The 19,538-nt window shown below is 61.8% G+C and overlaps 1 protein-coding gene across 1 annotated transcript; it reads left to right on the plus strand.

Annotated features, from left to right (window-relative positions):
• Positions 1-228: 228 nt before the first annotated feature.
• HDAC7 (histone deacetylase 7) lies at positions 229-15,274 on the plus strand. The gene is made up of 23 exons (XM_086478605.1): positions 229-417; positions 2,063-2,153; positions 4,171-4,282; positions 4,777-4,892; positions 5,062-5,184; positions 5,685-5,794; positions 6,537-6,735; positions 7,284-7,492; positions 7,795-8,004; positions 8,797-9,022; positions 9,511-9,644; positions 10,263-10,383; positions 10,625-10,674; positions 11,800-11,907; positions 12,142-12,197; positions 12,426-12,513; positions 12,833-12,952; positions 13,415-13,512; positions 13,608-13,726; positions 13,901-14,034; positions 14,157-14,241; positions 14,481-14,619; positions 15,224-15,274. Exons 1-23 carry the CDS (start codon positions 268-270, stop codon positions 15,267-15,269), a joined length of 2,844 nt encoding a protein of 947 aa, XP_086334731.1. The 5' UTR covers positions 229-267; the 3' UTR covers positions 15,270-15,274.
• Positions 15,275-19,538: the final 4,264 nt, after the last annotated feature.

Genomic DNA, 19,538 nt, shown 5'->3' on the forward strand with positions numbered 1-19,538 from the left:
TATAATTTACAGGATTTTTTTGCCCAGATGATGGAGGAGGCTTTTGCAGGCAGTAGATGGTGTGTGGCAAGCCCTGCTCAATGGCAGGGCGTGTTCCTCGCAGTGCCCTCCCGTGCACCGGGATATCCCCGGGCCCCATCCTGATGCTTTCCCTGCCTACCTAACGGAGTGGTCTGAGCCAGACCGGGACTGAGCTGTGCCCCTCTTTGTGTCCCGACAGCTGCCGTGAACCCGTGCACCTCCCCACGGGTGCCCCAGACCGTCCCCATGGACCTGCGGATCGGGCAGCGCGTCGTCAAGCCCGGCTCTGACACCACCTTGCTGGCCCTGAAGCACACGCAGCAGCTGCAGCACCAGCTTTTCATCGCCAGCCTGCACCAGCAGCAAGTGGAGCAGCTCGCCCACCAGCACGTGAGGGTACGGGCGCCCCGGGGTGCAGGGGGGGGACCTGCACCCGCTTTCGGTAGCAGCTGGGTGAGGATTAACTTTGCCCCCAAAGCACGTAGCTCGTGGCACCGTGCGTGTCTGCCAGCAGTGCCCTGCGTCGGGGCTGGCTTTCTCTGAGCTCCCGTCTCTGGCAGGGATTAGGAGGAAGAAGCTGGCAATCCCAACCCCAAAATAACCTTCCCAGGTGAATTCCTTCGTTCCCCTGAGCTGGAGAGTCTGTAGTGCTTTTTAGCCAGCCCGGAGACCTCTCTGACGCAAGGAGGCTGGTTAGGCAGTCAGGTGGGGGGGGGTTTCGTGTCTTACTTTCAGGCCAAATCTCCATCCTGCCAAGGCCGGCGGGAGGGCTGGGGCCTCCTGGGATGTGCGAAGCAGGGAAATGTTTTCAGCCGCATACCGTGTGCGCTGAGCGAGGAGCCAGAGCGACTGGACAGGATGCCTGGTGTCTGCGATCTGCCACTCCGCCTGGCCACTGCTGTTCCTCTGCCCTAAAGGCACGGCTTGCTCACTTGACAAGCTAACTGGCTTTTCTGGGAAGTCTTCGCTGAAATTCTGTAGTGTCCCCCGGAGTAGCACCCCTGCCCTGCGCAGCCTCTGCTGCCACAGACTCTGCATGGTCACAAAATGACGGCGAGATTTAGCGCGGGTGGTTCCTCTGGAGGCCCCCGCTGAGAGCAGGGCCAGCTTCTGAGGTAGGGCAGGTTGCAGAGGACCATGTCCAGGCGAGTTGTGACCATCTTCCAGCGCAGAGATCACCCCCTGCGCGTCCCAGTCGCAGGGCTGCACCGTGCGGGAATCAGTTCCATATATCCAGACGGGATTTCCCTCGTGGCACGGCTGTCCCGTTGCTGCTCGTCCTGTTCCCGCGCTCCTCGGGGGACCCTGGCTCCATCTGCCTCGTCACCCCCTTTGGGCGGTGGGAGAGGCAGTTGTAGCCCCTCTCCTCGGGACTGAACAAACGCAGCCTCATCCGCTTCTCTCACGACCCATGTGCTCTGCCCCTGAGCACCAGCCCTGCTCTCGGTGCGTGGTGTGGGCTCACTGGTCCCAGTAACCTTGTCTGGAAGCCCTAGAGGGGAACGTACTGAGGCTTTCTAGGGGAGGCTCAGCATCAGCTTGGTCCACGCAAGGAGAGTTTGAGATGCTGCTGCTGCTGCTGCTTAGAGGCATTTGTGCAGATGTGATGCTTTCTGACCTCCCTCTGAGATGGGATCAGCTCTGAAAACCTCAGCTCTGGAAAACACCAAACTTTTAAGACTAGTATAATAGGTTTTTTTCTTTTTTCCCCTTTTTAGTCAACTATGATTTTTATTTTTTGTTGTATTACAACATGCTCTAGCTACAGATGTGTCAAAACACCACGAAAGGCAGCAAGTTGAGACAGACTGGTTTGAGTTTTGCGATGTCTCTGGGGAGAGCGTCTCTGGAGACAAAGATGTGTCCGGTTTGCTGTGAGGAAACAACACGTTCTTGTCGGCCAGAGCTACCCGTCAGGTTTCCAAAAATGACATAATGGACTGTTTCAGACGCGCTCCACGACTGTGTCAGCGTGCCTTGCGCTTGGGGAGGGGGCTTCGATCTGTGTTGGGCGAGTGCTGATGTCCCTCTCCTCTCGCAGGTGACCATGGAGTCCCCGCACCGCGAAGCCGAGCCTGGGCAACAGGAGCAGGAGCTGCGGCAGATCCTCAACAAGGACAAGAGCAAGCGAAGTAAGAGCTTCCCTGGGTCTGCCAGCACGGGGCACTGGGCGCCACGTCCCTGCCCCGGGAGCCGTGTCCCTGGAACTGGGGGACTCAGCTCACAGAGGGAGTGAGATCGGAGCAGCTTCTGGAAGGGGGGCTCAGCAGGCGGTTCTGCCGTTCTCCAGACCAAGCTCTGCCTTCTCTTGGTCTAAAGGCGTGTGATAGCCACGGAGCACCTATCCTGAGCCGTGCTCTGTGCCTGCCTGGGGCCAAGAGAACAGCTTGGTGCCCGTGGGGAAGCCCAGTCCTTCTGAGCAGCGAGCAGCGGTGGCAGCAAATTGCACTGAGCAGCTGGCAAGGGAATTTTTTTTGGCCCTGGCCTGGCTGGTGTTTGTCCTTGATGTCCTTCCCAGCGATGCCTACCAGGCGGTCGCCATAGATCCCCACGCTAACGTTGCGTCGCGTCCTGCGGCCGCTGCGCTGGTGCCGCCTGAGCTGACGGTGCTCGTGTCCGCCCTGGGCAGGGCGTGAATTTGCCTCTTGAGCTTGCACAAGGCCCAGGCTGGAGCACCCACGGCTCGAGCCCGGTGGGGAGAGGTTAGTGGGTCCCCCCAGGCTCGGCAGAAAGGTTTGCAAACCCTCTCCAGCTGCGATCTCCCTGCGCCATCTAGTGCCAGTCGCTGCGGGGAGCTTGCTCGGAGCTTTTGGGTGCGGAGAGCTCTGCGCCACAACCCGGAGATCCAGCTGCAGCAGGCGTCGGGCCCCCGGCGCCCGTCCCGGGCTCCGTGAGCCTGCTGTCCGCCTGCCCGTCCAGGCTGAGCTCCGTCGGGATGCTGGGCTTTGCCCTGAGTTCAGGCTGCCCTGCCGCCTTGGCGGGGTCGATGGGGCTGATGGCAGCGCCGCGAACACGGTGCCTGCCCGTTCCGTGCCGTTCCTGAGCAAACAGCTCCTGCAGACGCCGTCGGCTCAGCGTGGCTGAGCGTGACAGCCTACACACGGCCTCCTTATGCAATCTGCGAGTTAATCATACAAATTAATTAAGTAACTTGTGCTCGGCCGTGCCAAATGCTGGCACAGAAGCGTGGAGCGTCCCCGTTGTAACCCCAGAGCATTCCTGCCGGAATGGACGGGTGGGAATACGGCCTGGCACGGGTAGGAGCATGGGAACGGGCCCGAGTCCGAGGTGGGAAACCACACGGGAGCCATGGTAGCTGCAGCCGCCAGACCTCTGCGTGGGGGTGTTTCACCACCGCGGTGGAGCCAGGTGTTGAGCGTGGGTCGCTGCTGTTTGTTCGCCAGCGGGCTGTGGTAAGTCTCGTGCTCTTCTGGAAGAGCGTAGCTCCATCGGGAGACTCAGGACCCTCAAAGCTATCCCCTGAGCTGTTCAGAAGGGGCTTGCTTTGTCTCTCATGCAAGCTCTCCCCGTTTGGGGGCAGAGCGTGGCTGCGTGGGGAGCTGAGGTGGAGGACAGGCAGAGCTGTATGCCATCAGCTGGAAATTACTGGCGTGTAACCCAAACTCGAGAGAGCCCCAGGGCACAGTGTCCTTGGAGAGGCTTCAGAAGGATCCCATGGACTCGTGGGAGTTTTGTCACTGCTTTAGGAGCCACGCTGTGCTTTCATGCCCTCTTCATTCTGTGGGTGTCAGCTTATACCTGCTCTTTCTGGCTCAGATGAAGCAGGCAGAGCCGCAGCTGAGACTTGCCTCTGGCGGTGCTCTGCCTCTCACCAGCCGTGCTCCTAGTGCTCAGTGAGGCACAGGCGGAAAGATTCAGGCTCCTGAGATGATGTGGAGAGCAGAGAGTGGGACAGGGATCCTTCCTCGACTGTCTGGGAAACTCCAGTTGCCCCTGCTGGCCTTTCCCGGAGGCTGTCTTGACCTGCGAACAAGCTCCCCGCGGGGTTTTGTCAGTGTCTGTGTGCTTACAGGGGGTGTCCAGCCATCCTGGCATTGCTTGTGGGGCCACATTCGTGTCTGCAGGGATCCTTTAAAGTGCTCTGTGTTGGCTCTCAGCTCGGTATGGTCACTGCTGGCCTTTCTGCAGGTGCTGTGGCCAGCACAGTGGTGAAGCAGAAGCTGGCTGAGGTCATCCTGAAGAAGCAGCAGGCAGCTTTGGAGAGGACCAGCAACCCCAACCCTTCAGCCATGCCGTACAGGTAAAACAGGGGCATCCTCTGGCCTGTCCTGAGCAGGACATCTGCTCAGGACCCAGAAAACGTGGCTGTTTATCTTGGGCAAGACCTTACTGTTACCTTCTGCTTCCAGGTCCTTAGAGATACTGTTTAGCTCATGTCTGTTGGGTTGAGGTATCTTGGTTCTGTGTGAAGCGCTTGCTGAAGCTGGTTGAAGCTCCCGTGTTGTTTTCCCTGACCTTGTTGGACTTTGATGGCTTGTCCCACTCCTGACCCAAAAAGTACAGCGAGGCTTTTTGTCTTTTGTCCCCAGACAAGGCAAAACCAGCAGCTAGCTCCCTTCTGTAGGTCTTTGTGGTAGTGGACAGGACGGGCCTTTCTGGCCACTGGCAGAAGAGCTAGCACACGCCCAGGAAAGACAATGCCCCATGGGCCACCCTTGCGTTGGAGGGCGTAGCGTGGGTGGCACGTGGCTGCCAGCTGAGAAGGGTCCCTAACCAGGTGGCTTCTCCCCACAGGTCTCTGGAGCGTCTGGATCCCGAGGGCCCTTCCCCTCCTGTGCTCAGCAGCTTCCTCTCCCCCGTCCCCAGCACTTCTCTTGACCCCCCAGAGCATTTTCCGCTGCGGAAGACAGGTAAGGCCTTGGGGATGATGCCATCTCCCCCCCACCATGATACCCTCGCAGCCCACTCGCAGGGGACAGCTGGAGCTGAGAAGCAGGGTGCCCTGTGCCCCCCCCAAGCCAGTCCAGCTTCGTCCTCGTCGGCAGCGGGGCCGGGACTGACCACCTCGTCCTCTCACAGCATCTGAGCCCAACCTGAAGGTGCGTTGCAAGCCCAGGAAGTGCCTTGACCGACGCAAGAACCCCCTGACGCGGAAGGAGAGCGCTCCCCCCTCGCTGAAGAGGCGGCCGCCCGAGGCGATCGGTGAGGGCTTCGCCTGGATGGTGATACCTCGGGGCGGGGGGGGTTTGGAGAGACCTTGGGGCCAGGCTGGAACAGCTACGGTCTGCCCAGGATCCGGCGCCACGTCTGCTTGGGGGCCGTTTCTCTGGGGCTTTGCACGTTCTGGGTGCCCTCCTCAGGGCCCAGCGCCTGCGGAGGAGGCTCTGCCATGGCAGTGCAGGGAGAGATGAGCTGGGAAAGGATGTTGCTGCCGCTGTAGCTTGCTGCTTTTTGGGCCCAGGATGGACCTACGAGGCTGGAAGGATCCAAGGCCCCGAGCCAACTGGTCAGGACTCCTCACCGTGGTGTGGTGCCTCCCCCGCTGGCAGGGCAGCTCCGTCTCCACTGTGGCAGAGGGAGATTTGGCCCTAGGAGGGCAGTTGGGTGGCTGTTAGAGGGAGGGAGGGCTATGAAGGGCTGGGGTAGGGGCTCTGCAGCCCTTCTCTGGGTGCCCATCACCCCCGTTTCTCTTCCCTGTGCAGACTCCTCCCCGAGCAGTAGCAGCACCCCCGTGTCTGGCTGCAGCTCTCCCAATGACAGTCTCCCCGCTGAGCACGGAGCGCTCCCAGCTGCCTCCGGCATGGCCCACGAGGTGAGTGCTGATGGCCTCGCAGCCAGAGCTCTTGTGGGTTGGGGTTTCCTGACCCTCCCGCTCCCATCCCAGGCTCAGGCAAAGGTAGCGTCCCCCACCCAGGGACCCCAGCCCTGAACCCCACTGCCCAGGAGCTGCCCTTAGCCCTGCTCTCCCTGCACGGTGGGATCATCTGCCCGGCCCAGCGCCGCCCCTGACGCCCTGCTCTCCTTCGCAGGGTGCATTTCTTGTCTCTCAGTCTATGTGCTGTCCCCACGGGTCCCCGATGCCCCTTGCCCTGGCCCCAGGCGTTCCCCTGGGCTGCTGGGGCTCAGCCACCCTCTTCTGCTGCCCGTGCCCGAGTTGCTTGTCCCGTGCTGAGCTCTGCCGCTGCTGGAGCAGGAGACTAATGAATTGTGTTTGGTGCAGACACCCCTGGCCCAGCGCCTGATGATGCAGGAGAGCTCACTGGCCCAGTTTGCCCTGCAGAGTGCAGCCTCCCTTCCGGCCATCACACTGGGATTGCCGGCTACCACTAGCGCCAGGGTAGGTAGCCAGGTTGTAGGTAGCCTCAGAACTGGGCAGAGGGTCCCTGTGGGGCAGGGGAAGCTCTTTTCTTTGGGCCTGGGGTTCCTGAGGGAATGCCAAATGTGTGCTGGCTCTGAGTATTCACGGGTGCTGCCCGTGGGCATGGTGAGAATACGCCGCCGCCTTCTTGTGCTGTGTCCTCCCGGGTTGCTAACCCACTCCTCCTCCTCCGCAGGGAGAGGCAGATCGCCGCCCCCTCTCCAGCCTGGCACACCGGGTGCCCGTGCTGAACGGCCCTGTCCTGGCGGGCACGCACTCGCCCATGTTCATACCACCCGGCTTGGAGCAGCACGAGGCTGGGAGCCCCTTGTCGCCTCGGCTCCAGCCTGTCATCATCCTCGAGCCCTCGGTCACCCACACTCCGCTGGTGGCAGGTAGGTGCTGAGCTCGGTGACAGGCACTGAGGCTGTGTCAGTGCTGGCGGGGCTCAGCGTGGAGCTTCACTCAGGGCAGGCGGGTTTTTTGGGTGCCGGGAAAGCCCGGTGGCCTTGATTTATCCATTACTTTCCTGCAAGCCAAGGCTGAGGGAATGGAAGATGTTGACCCTGGTTCTGGCTAGCCAGCAAGCTAGGTTATCTGCTCTGACTGCAGCAGAAAGAGAACTGTCTCCTTTGTGCTGGTTCCTGGCTCCATCTCTCCCTACCCTGTGACACCTGCAGGGAAGGAAGCTTCTGCCTTTGAGGACGAAGCTGAGGGGGGACTGAGATAGCTGAGGTCAGCCAGATCCTGTCTGCAGACCCCTGTGGGCTGTGTGATGCCAAAATGATGGGGACAGAAGGAGGGGAGCCATAAAGGCATGGCCCATCCACCCTAGCCCACCACTGGGCTCTGAGGCTGGGTCACTGTCATTTTTAGGGCTATCTGGAGATAGTCTGCCCAGTAGAGAGTGACACCCCTCACCTCTCCTTCCTCTCCCCTCCAGTGCCAGGTCTGGGAACGGTCCCCTTCTCCTTCGCCCCCTCCCTCATCTCTGCAGAGCGCCTGTCGCTCCCAGGCCACCATAAACCGCTGGGCAGGACCCGCTCGGAGCCCCTGCCCCAGAACCCCAAGGCCATCCAGCAGCAACTGGTGTACCAGCAGCATCACACCCAGTTCCTGGAGAGACTCAAGCAGCAGACGCATCTGGGCAAGGTAAGTCACGGAGTCCAGGCCTGTGGGAAGCAATGGGCAACAGATGCTAGAAGGGGGCGAGACGGCATCCCTGCGCGCCGGGCGGTGAGTACCAGGTGTCGGGAGCCAAGCCCTAGCCAGGCACGCGAGGTGCTGCCTTGCCCAGGCTCGTAGCAGCAAGCCGAGGGTACCTACTCAGCTTCCTTGGCTCCTACATCCATTGTGCTCCTGCCCCGAGATACCTTGCCGCTCCCCATCACCTTCTTGGCCTGGCCTGTCCCCTGCCACCTCTCTCTGCTCATTTGGGACCCCTCTGGCTGCAGCGCATGGCTAAATCCAGCGAGAAGCCCCGTCTGCGGCAGATCCCCTCCTCGGAGGACATGGAGGCCGAGGGGACGCTCCCAGAGGCTGGGGCCGAGAGCGGTGACCTTGCAAGGGCACGTGTGGAGCCCGCGAGGCCGGGGGGCAGCATGAAGGAGCCCGAGAGGACGCAGAAGATGATGCAGCCTCAAGAGGAGCTTGTCCTACAGCAGGTACCCAAGGGCTGGCAGGGATGAGAAGGGCCCTGGGGAGGGGTCCAGGCTGCCGACCTGACGCCACCGTTTCCCTGCTGGGCACAGGGAGCCCATGGGCAAAAGGGACAATGCCTCCCCTGGCTGCCCCAAGCTGCGTGGAGCCCCCGGGGTGGTCCGAAGCCTTCATAGCAGGCTCAGGAGTGGGCTGTAAGAGGAGGAGTTCCCAGCCTCGTCCCTCTCTCCGGTTGTGGCTTAATTGCTTCGAGCATCAGTCGTGAGCAGGCAGCGTGCAGAGATCCCTGCCCTGCAATTTGGAGCAGTTGTTTTCCCCATCCCTTGGTGTCTCCCACTTGAGGCTTTGCACAAACCCAGCAAAGCTGGTGGCGTCCCTGAGCCTGGGGAGATTCAGCTCAGATCCTGAGAGCCACCTCTGGAGAGGGGTGCTGTGTGGGTAAGGACACAAGCTGTACCTTCCTCAAGCCCGGGGCAGTTCGCTAGGACAAGGACCGGAGCTGCAGCCACCCCTGGTGTCAGCAAGGCTGGCCATCGTCCCCAGACTGCCGGGCACCGTCCTCCAGATTGCAGGGCTGCCCAGCACTGCGGGGCTGAGCCAGCAGAGAGCAGCAGATGCTGCGTGACGTGTCCCAGCTCCTGCAAACCTGCTCCGAGCCCCCCCCCCACCCCAGCACGGAGGAGGCTGGCGTATCCAGACCCCCTGAAGGTGCAACAGTGCAGGGCTCCCTTTCCTGGGCTGGGTGACGCTGCTGTCACCGCCCTGGTGCCGACCTCAGCACCGCCTCTCTCCATCAGGCCTATCTCTGGGACTCCTACCAGCGTGTGCAGCAGCAGCTCCTCAAGCGTCAGCCCTTGGCCGACTCCCCCATGGTCCCCACCATCCACGCGGGGCACAGACCCCTCTCCAGGGCCCAGTCATCTCCTGCCACCGCGACCATCTCCCTTCCTGCCCAGGACACGGCCTCCAAGACGCTCTCCCTGCCTGTGCAGGAGCAGCCAGCCAAGCCGCACTTCACAACAGGTACAGCCCGGCCCCTGCGCGGGGCTGTCACAGCGGGGGCAGCAGCAGGGGCCGGAGACGAGAGCTGGAAGGGAGGTGGGGATGCCCAGGGGCAGCTTAGCATCCGTCCCAGTCACTCCCAGACTCAGAAATGCTTGGGAGTGCTCTGGCTGGCTGCAGAAAGAGCAGAGCAAGCCGTGAGTGTTCCCTTCTCCTTATCTAAGGTGGCTTTTCCAAGCAGGACTTGCCCACCTGGCCCCTTGACTGCCATCCTGGTCCAGCGACGCTGGCAAGGTTCAGCTCTCTTACGTATCCCAGGCAGGATTTGCTTCAGCCGTGTTGTGACAGAGGCCTCCATGGTCCGAGAGACGCGTTTCAGTCCAACCAAAGAGTTCTGGGCGTTTAGGGTCTTGTCCAGCCCCTGAAAAGGAGCTGAATTAGGGTCAGCACCGTCGAGGCCTGGCTGTCCAGCCCGGCCTCGGGACAGCAGCTCTCCTTGTGCATCGCAGGGCTGGTTTACGACTCGGTGATGCTCAAACACCAGTGCTCCTGCGGCGACAACAGCAACCACCCGGAGCACGCGGGCAGGATCCAGAGCATCTGGTCCCGTCTGCAGGAGAGGGGGCTGCGCAGCCAGTGCGAGGTGAGCCGAGCGGCAGGGTGGGAGCCGGAGGGGGATGCTGGTACGAGCAGATCTGCTCATGCTGTGGTAGGGTGTCCTGCTCCCACCTCCGTCCCCTTTTGCTCCCGGATCTTCTCAGCCTGTTTACTGCCATTATCCAGAGGGCTTGGACTTGCCCATTCCTGGCAGTGCCAAGCTGGAGCACGTTGCTCTGACCATCCTCGGCTTCGGATGGCAGCGGCCGTCTGCTCTGCTGGGAGATGGGCGTAGGGCGAGGCGAGAGCCCTGCTGAAACGGGGTGTTCTGCCAACTCGGCGAACACCAGCGTCAGTTCCAGTCTGTTCGAAACCTTGCCCTGGTCTAGCTGGGCTGACCGGTCCCCGCAGTTGCGGGGAGGCGGTGCTGGCATGGCCCGCCTGACCCCTGCCCGCAAACGCGGGGTGCTCGGCTTCAAATCCAAGGCGCGCAGCGCGGCGCTCAGCCTCGCAGCTGCCTCCCCGGCCGCGGCGGCGCGAGGTGCGGCCGTACTCGGACAGCAGGCCGTGCCCCCCCCCCTGCCCTCGGGGGCTGGCACGCGTGGGTGGGAGAGCCTGCGCCTCCCGCCTGGCGCGGCTCGGTGACAGCCCCTGCCTGCCACAGTGCCTGCGGGGCCGCAAGGCCACCCTGGAGGAGCTGCAGTGCGTCCATACCGAGCGCCACGTCTTCCTCTACGGCACCAACCCCCTCAACCGCCTGAAACTGGACAACGGGAAGCTGGCAGGTGAGTCCCCATCCGCGCCGCTCCCTCGGGCCGCCGTGCCCTCGCCTCCTGCCCGCACATCCACACCGGGTCTCGGAGCACCCTCAGCTGTGGGGCACGCACCGAGCAGTTCCCCTGGAGGCTGGTCCTAATTCTGGCCGAGCGGCCAGGCCCAACCTCCCTCCCTGTGCCGTGCGCCCTGTCCCCCCCCCCCCCCCAAGTTTCTCAGCTCTGAAGTCCTCCCTGTGCCCTCTCTCTGCAGGGATCCTGTCCCAGCGGATGTTTGTCATGCTGCCCTGCGGAGGGGTTGGGGTAAGTGCTCGATCTCTGCTCTGGCTGGTTTTGGACAGGGTTGTTCCTTTCTTCTGCCCCCAGTGAGGGCCTCCTCATGGGCTTGAGCGGAAAGGGAGCTCCTGAAGCCTTTGGGCTGCCAAGGTTGGGTAGCCTCAGGTGGTAGCGCTCCATCTGTGGGCAAGATGTCATTGTAGAAGAGCTCCCCCCTGTCCTTGCAACGGTCCTAAGCATCCCACCCCTCAGAGGGGGATCCTTTATGCCTCTCTACTCCAGGGGACCCAGCAACCAAAAGCCCCTCACGACCATTTCTAAGAGCCCGGGCCGTTAGAAGGGAGTGAGCTGGGGGAAGCCGCAAGTCGTGGTCTCCATTGAGGGAGAGGAGCGGTGTCAGGGGGACAACAGCTTGCCACTTCTCTCCAGACACTTCTACAGCCTCTCCTTTCACAGCTTGCCGTCCTAGTTTCTCTCCATTCATTGCGTTCTCCTCTCTTCCTCTCTCCCCCCCGTCTCTGTCCTTCTCTCTCTCTCTCTCTCTTTCAGGAAGGGTCTCACTCCATGCCTTCCTGCTGCCTCTTCTGGTTCTTCTCCTCTCCTTGCCCCCGCTGCTGGGCACCAGCTCTTCTCAGCCCCGTTTGCATCCACTTTCCCTGTTCTGCCTCCCCCTCCCTGCCCTCCTCTCGCCCGTGCCCCGAAGGCGGGGGGGGGGGGGGGCTGGAGCTGCCCCTCTCCGTGGGCAGAGGGGAGCCTTTGAGTTGCACACATGGCGTTGATCAGAAGAGACTTGAGTTTTCCGGCTCTGGCTCGGCCCTTGACGTGATCCTGATCAAACCAAGATGTTTGGTTAAACAATAAAATAAGATAAAGAAGGTAACGAGCGTTTTCTCAGTCACTCCTTCCAGCCCCCGGGTGCAGGGGGAGATGCTCTGTGCAGAGCTCGGCTGGGGGCTGGGGCCGTCAGCAGGCGGAGGAGCTGCCATCCTGGCCAGCAGCACCAGGGAGCTGCTGGGGAACTTGCCCCGTGGCGTGCGAGGTGGTCCGGCCTGCGCAGGACTTCAACCCCCAGCCCCGAGCAGAGAGCGTGGCTCCCGTGACTGAGATCTCCTCGGCTGCTGCCCCGTCGCTGACGGATCCCCTTGCTTCCAGGTGGACAGCGATACCATCTGGAACGAGCTGCATTCCTCCAACGCCGCCCGCTGGGCCGCCGGCAGCGTCACCGAGCTGGCCTTCAAGGTGGCCACCAGGGAGCTGAAGGTAGCCTGGCTTCGTGGGGAGGTCCCAGAGCTGCGCATCGCCCCGTGGCCGGGCAGGAGGGGGGCCGCGGGGGCTCGCCAGCCGGCACTGGGTGCTCCCAGCCCTGCGCTGCTGTGGGCTCTGTCCCCAGCTGTCCCCGTGCGGCAGGACAGGCCAGCGGGGGGGGGGGGGTGGAGGGGGTGCGTGACGACGGCGGCAGCAGATCTGATCGCCTCGCCTTTGTTTTGTCCCCAGAACGGCTTTGCTGTGGTGCGGCCACCCGGACATCACGCGGATCCTTCCACTGCCATGTAAGGGCCCCTTCCCACGCCGCGGGGCTTTGGGCTGGCGTGTGGGAAGCCCCCAAAAAACCAGCTCCTTGGCTCAAAATCGCTCCAGACGAACCCCCACCGGGACCCATCTGTATCCAGGCCAGGGGGGAGGGTGAGCCCACCCTTCGGGGGGGCACGTGGGCCAGGAGGGAAGGGTGCTCAGGAACGTCCCCAGAGCGCTAACTGCCTCCGACTCCCTCTTTGCAGGGGATTCTGCTTCTTCAACTCGGTGGCCATTGCGGCAAGGCAGCTGCAGCAGAAAGGGAAACTCAGCAAGATCCTCATTGTGGACTGGGTAAGTCCCCTCTGTCCCCCAGCGTGTCCCCGCTCCTCCCCAGGCCGTCCCCAGGCGTGGGTGTCCACACCTTCTCCCAGCTCTGGTTTGAAGCTGGACCAGAGAGCTGCGAAACCTCCTCCTTTGGGGACTGGCTGCCAGGAGTGCGGCTGGGAACCCCGCGGCGTGTGGATGGGGGAGCAGGAGCAGCTCCTGGGGATGGGAGACCCAGCCCTGGAGCAGGGTAGAGATCCAGTTGCTTTTAGCTCCGTTAGGCTATTGGGCCACCATCAAGGCTGAAAAAAAAAAGAGCTCTCTCCCAGTCTCTCCCTCCCTCTAGGATGTTCACCACGGCAATGGGACTCAGCAGATCTTCTACAGAGACCCTGACGTTCTCTACATCTCTCTGCATCGTCACGATGATGGCAACTTCTTCCCCGGTAGCGGGGCCGCCGACGAGGTAAAAAGCACTGAGGAGGCTGCGAGATCTGGGCAGCTCTGCCCGGGGTTGGCAGCGCTGGCGGCGAAGGGGACGGCCGGGGGAGCGGGGCGCTGCGGGGTTTGAGCAGGGGGTGGATGTGTGTCGGTGCCTTGTGGGCTCCTTTCCCATTGATGCCTCATCCTGCCGGCTTCACCCCGCTGGCTGCGGGGCCGAGGCTTCATCCCAGCCTGCAGCCAGCAGCCCGGGGACGGTGACTGATAGCTGCACGGCTCTGGGGAATGTCAGGAAAACGCCCCGGCTTCTGCTGCTCTTCAGCAAGCTCTGCCAACCCAGCCGGCTCCTGCGGCACAGGGCAGGGGGTCCAGGACACCCCGCTCTGCCTCCCCAGAGCCTGGCAGAGGTGCAGCCCCCTCAGGCTGCTGCCCCAGCGTCCCTGCAGGCCCCATCCAGGCTTTCACCGCTGTCCTTGCTCTCTTGCAGGTTGGTGCTGGCCCCGGCGAGGGATTTAATGTCAACATAGCCTGGACTGGAGGGCTCGACCCCCCCATGGGAGACCCTGAGTACCTGGCTGCTTTCAGGTGCTGTTCCTTGCGTTTCTGCTCATCTCCTCCTTCCCTTTGCGTCAGGCAGAGCCGGCACTTAAACACCTTTTGTTTGTTTTTTACCCACGCAGGACGGTGGTGATGCCAATCGCACACGAATTCTCCCCCGATGTGGTGCTGGTGTCGGCCGGCTTCGACGCAGCTGACGGCCACCCGCCACCCCTGGGCGGCTACAAAGTCTCTGCCAAATGTAAGGAGGTGGAAGCGGCGCTGCTGGACCGGGCTGGGACCGTGGCGTAGGGGTGGCAGCTCACCGGGGAGCTGGGCAAGATCTTTGGGGTTGTACCGGCCCGGAATCGAGGGCCGGGGCCCCGGCGTGGTGGGCAGGGAGGCTGACAGCTCCCCCCCTTGGCTTCTCCTCCAGGCTTCGGCTACATGACGAAGCAGCTGATGAGCCTGGCTGGCGGAGCCATCGTCCTCGCACTAGAAGGTGGCCATGACCTGACGGCCATCTGCGATGCCTCCGAGGCCTGCGTGTCGGCCTTGCTGGGCAACGAGGTGAGAGCTGAGGCGGGGGGGGTCAGCGGGTGGTGGCTGCGGGGCTGTACCCCGATGCTGCGAGCCGAGCCCTGGGCACAGCTCCCTCCTGTTGATCCCCACCTCGTGTCTTCATGTGGCAGCTGGACCCTCTCCCAGAAGAAAGCATGAGGCAGAAACCAAACCCCAACGCTGTGCGCTCCTTGGAAACGGTGCTCCAGGTCCAGAGTGAGTGTCGCAGGGCCGGGGGGCTCAGTTCACCAGCGGGGAAGGGCCGGGAGTCGGCATTTCTTCCCCTCTCCAGTAAACCCCCTGGCCTCCAAGGGGACACTTGGCATGAAAGACCCCAGTGGAGCCCTCCATCATCATCCATGGGTGATGTCCCACGTGTGCATTCCCTGCAAGGGAAGCCCGGTGACCTGGGGCACCCCTATCCCGGCACCTCCTCATTTTGGCTTCCCCCGCAGGTAAATACTGGGTGGCTGTGCAGCGCTTTGCCTCGAAGCTGGGCTGCTCCTTCCTGGAGGCGCAGCACCACGAGGCAGAAGAGGTGGAGACGGTCACAGCCTTGGCCTCCCTCTCGGTGGCCGTGATGGTGGAGAAGAGGTGATGCTCTTAATCGATCCTAGGAGGTGTGGGCGCCCCTCGCTCCCTGTGGCTGGCCCTCAGCCTTGGTGTCACGAGGATGGCCGCAGAGAAGGGCCATGCCTCACAGCCAGATGAGCTTCTGGGAGGTCAGGACAGAGGTGTGGGAGATAGAAATTACAACCATCCTCCCCACGGAGAGCTCTGATGCTGTAACCCTCGCATCCTGCCAGGTTTGGCCTCAGCGTTCAGCATCGGCGGGTGGTGGGGTGAGGTCCCGCGTCCACACGGTCAGGGCTTGGGTTTGGCTTCTGGGAGATTCAGTGCTGGGCTCTTCCCGAACGAGATGAGAATGAGACCAAATCCTCCGCGCTTCTTTGGAAGCTGGAGATGTGGGGGTGCATCACCTCCTTTCAGCAGGGTCCCCACCACCTTTTCTCATCCTCACCGGGACTCGTCCAGAGTCAATGTGGGTCTCGGTGGAGCGGGAAGCGCTGGCAAGTTGGGAGGCTTGTTGGATGGCTCCAGAAGCTGGACCTGCCAGAAGGCCCCTTGATGCCGAGAGGGAAGTCTGGTGTCACACAGGTCTCCTCCTCGTCTCATGGGTTGTGTTTCTCCATTGCAGGCCGCAAGACGAGCCCATGGAGGAAGAGGAGCCCATGAACCAGTGACGAGCGGTGACGTTCTCTGCTCCCCTGCTTCCAGGATGTGGCTGGACTCTCCTGAGCCCAGCACTCACTCTTCACTCCTGGCTTCCCGTTCGCCACATCATCCTCACTCCTCGAGTCATGGTCCTGAGATGGCCTGGACCTTTGGCTGCCGCCTCTGCAGGTCTCCGAGAAAGGATGCACCTGCAGCTACCTGGAAGATGTCCTCCCGCTCGGGACGGATGGAAAACCACAAACTCCCTCTGCACGGCGTGGCCTTGCAAACCTCGACCGTGCCTGCGATCAGTCCCCAACCTTTGGGACCTGAAACCCCTCTGGGGTTGTGCGTGAGAGGCCTCCGCCCCTCTGACTGCGGTGGCAGCCAGACGCAGACCTGCCCTTCTCCTGGGATCTTCCTCACCCTTGGGGAAGGGGGTGGGTGTTGGGATGGATGTTGTGGCCGTGCTGCGGGTGGTTCCAGCCGCCTTCGGGACTGCACCCAGAGCTCCTCTCCGGCCTGGCAGCGATGCCTTTGAGAAGCAGCCCTGTGTTTTGCTCGGGAGGGACGGGCTCTCTGTGGCTTCTCGCGAAGGCTGCCTGGCTCCCCCTCCTCCGGCGGGGCGCGAGGCGGGGGCGAGTGCGGCGGTGCCGTGGGCTGTGAGCTCACGCTGCACCAGAAGGGTGCGGACGGCTGCGGACGATGCGGCGGGAGAAGAGCGAGGGCTGGAGTGGCTGCAGTGCCCAGGATCGCACCCGTGGCTCATCCTAACCACTAACCAGAGCGTGAACCCTCTGGCGCCGGGGCTCTGATTTGCACTATATACAATTGACGTGTGCTAATGTGAACCTTCCGTACTCTTCTTTCCATGGGAATTTCGGGAACAAACACCTCTTCGTGTGGACGTTAACCAAGGTGCCTTGAGCCCTTTTCGGCAACCAGAGGATCTGTGTCGATGTAGACCCCTGTCATCCCCAAAGCAGGGGCAGCCCAGCTGTCTTCCAGTCACCCCCCTGCGCCCACCCTGAGCTGCACCCCCCAGCCCGCGCCCAGCACCCCCATGGGCTCCTTTTCCCCAGCTGAGCTCAAATCAAGTCCCGTCACCCTCTGCTTGGTACTCGGCTCCCCCAGGGATGCCCAGAGCCCCAGCACTGCAGTGCCTGTCTCTGTCCAGGTTGTCTTGGGGTGACAGAGGCAGGGTCAGGCCCCCCAAAATGAGGTGTCCCTCTAGATTTGCCGCTTTCCCCTCTCGTACTGCAACAGGGCATCGTGTGGCTCCTGACCCCGAGAGCCCTTCCCCATGTCTTCCCTGGGATTGCCCCTGCAAGGACAGGTCCCTGCTGGGCTGCAGCGGGGTTGGGGACAGCTGGGCTGGGCTGGAAGGGACGCTGAGACCTGGCTGAGCTCGGGAGGTGGCCAGGCTCTGTCTGCAGGCACAGGGAGGAGATTTTGTACAAAAAAAAAGGAAAAAAAAAAAGAAAAAAAAAAAGTATCGAAGAAGGAGAAAGAAAGAAAAAAAAAAAAAAAGGATCTTGGAAGAATAAAACATTTCTGTGTCTCAGACCGCCCAGAGCTGGGGTCCAGCAGCGCTGGCCGAGGGCACGGAGACGTGGGAGGGTGTGAGATCCTTTACAGCTGAGTGCCGCACAGCGAGGTCGTCGTGGCCACGCCGCAGCGCTGTCTGTACCCCTGTGGTGGCTGCCTCCTCGCTGCCGGGGCTCGGGTCCCCACACTTGCCCTGCAAGGTGGTCCTGGGGTGGGCACCCGCCGTGGCAGCCTCTTGCTGGACAGGAAAGGGGGGGGGGAAATCACATTGCAACAGGGCAGCTTGGGCAGGAAGGGGTTAAAAAGCACCCCGGAACCTCTCTCTGTCTTCTCCAGAGCCTGGCAGTGGGAGATGCTGCCCCTCCACCCCACGGGTCTCCCCCTGAGGTGGGCTGTGGGGTGGTGGGAAGGATCCGCTGCTTCTCCAGCCTTGGGGCACTCGGGTGTTTCTGGTGCCCCCGAGCTGAGGCTGGTGCTGCCACCCCTTCCCCCAGCGCCACCCCTTCCCCCAGTGCCACCCCTTCCCCCGGTGCCACCCCTTCCCCCAGCGCCACCCCTTCCCCCAGCGCCACCCGCTGCAGCCCCTTCCCTCCGCTCCATCCCCTCGGCTGAGCTGGGCATCCCACAGCCCTCGTGTCACGGCTCCTCCTCTGCCACCACCTCTCCCGTCGTTGGCCTCGGGGTTCCCTTCCCTGCTCAGTTCCAACCTCATCCCCGTTTCTCCCAGTGGGTCCCAGCGGGGCTCGTGCCACGCAGGAGCCGTGCTGGAGCAAAGCGGGTCACGGCCGCTCCTCGCCTCTGAGGAAGCTCAAAGCTCAACATCAAAGGAGACTTTGTGCCCCGGTTTCCACCAGGAGAAAGCTGTGGGTGCAGCGGGGTGAGCTCAGCTGGGGAAGCTGATCCTGCCTTAAAGGAGAGAAAATGCCCCAAACAAACGGCCTCTTTCCTCACTTCTGAACTCCTGTAGTCTTTCCCATTTTCAGGTTTTCTGATCAGGACAAGATACCGGGGGAAAGAAGCTGCGCTCGGTTCAGCTCATGAATTCAAGGGCTGGCCCTTGCCAGCCTCCAGCCTGGCAGGAATAGCTGGGAGCACCCAGCGAGACCTTCGTGAGCGTCCCCCAGCCTGGGCTGGGGTGGGTGGCCCAGAAAGCCTTCATCCTACGTGCCCCACAGGGTAGGAACACCCCAAGCCGGAGCCAAAAACCCTGAGCAGCCCCTCTGCGTTCGCTCCCCTCTTGCGTCGCCCCAGTGGCACCAGTTGCTTGTGGTTGCGACTCCCAAGACGGGGCCAAACGACGCGGCGGCGAAGCGTGGGTGCTCACGCCAGGGTGGTCCTTCTAGCGGAGTTACCTGCTTGCTTGGAAGGGTCCCCCCTCCCCGTGGGGTGTCACCTCCTCGTCCCCAGGTCCCCCCTCAACACCCCTTTCCGTGGCGTCCGCCGAGCACGGAGGCTGGAGGAGGTGGTGGGGTCCCGTGGGTGGAGGTCGTGCCGTGGTGATGCCGAAGCCCAGGCGTGGGTGGGTGCGCGGCTGCCTGGGTGCTCCCACCGCTTCTCGGTTAGGACGGAGGGAGGGACCCCACCGAGCTCCCACCCGCCTCGTTTCAGCAGCTGACCATGGGGCAGGGGAGTCCCGCCGTGAAGCTGATGGTGGGCGTCCTCAGCTCGGGGGAGGAGGTCTCCTCTGCAGCCGTCCCTCTTGCCGTCCCCGTGCATCCCGGACGAGCACACTCCGCCCCACTGTAAATGGGGGACGGGCCCTCCAAACCGGGCACCGGGGCCCACAAAAGTCGCTCGCGCTTTCCAGCCGACGGGAAGGTTTGTTGGCGCGGCAAGAAAAGCCCCCGCGGCACCAGGGCCGCCCGCGCCAAGGATGCTGTGGGACCCCCAGCGTCGTGCTGGGGTGGCCGTCCCTCGGGGACGGGGTTGACCGGGCCTTTACCGCCAAGACCTGTGAAGATGCTAAGGGCCAGAACATCTCCAGATCCCTCCCTCCTTGCCCCAAACACCTTTTTGCCCCAAAACTTTCTGGGTCTTTGCTAACAGCAACCGTGACTGTGGGCATTGAAAAAGAACCCAAGACCTTGGTTCAAACTGTTGTTCCTTCCTTAGGGCTGATGTTTCGCTCATTTTAAGTCAATATAGTTTTTTTTTTTAAAAAAAAGACTCAACAAAGTGTTACTTAAAAATAATTTTTACAAAGATACTTTACCCTTTTTTTTTAAATTAGGGTTGGAAGCCTGAATCTCCACAAAGAGGTATTTCCCCTTTATTTTTAAAGCACATTTTATTTTTTTGAAAGAAAATTTGTAATTCTAAAGGTGGTTTCATTTTTCATGTGTAAAATACTTCGTCTGATGCGGTTAATGAAGCCACCCACAACCCTCTTTTTAATGGAATTTTTATTTTTTTAAGCACATTCAGATCTTCTTAAAGGCTGCGGTCAGCTCCCCAGAGCAGGGAATCCACTCACCTTGTACATAAAAAAATTGAGAATTACATAGAAAAAGGTAGTCTGAGCCTTGCTGTCGCTTCTCGTTGGATTCTCTGGTGTGTAATAAAGCGTGCTCACTGATTGAAACCCTGCTGTTGAGTCGTTCATAGCACCTCTCCCGTGTGGGTTATTTGGGGCTGCACCCCTGTTGCAGCCTCCCAGGGACTTTCCCCCCCCCCCCCCCCCTTTCTCTGCCATAACAAGCAAAAATACCTGATTCTCTTTTGCCCGATTCAAATAAAACTGCCCGAGCAGC

This window comes from Leptosomus discolor, chromosome 27 (genome assembly GCF_034619465.1).
Source record: "Leptosomus discolor isolate bLepDis1 chromosome 27, bLepDis1.hap2, whole genome shotgun sequence".
Classification (NCBI taxonomy): Eukaryota; Metazoa; Chordata; class Aves; order Leptosomiformes; family Leptosomidae; genus Leptosomus; species Leptosomus discolor.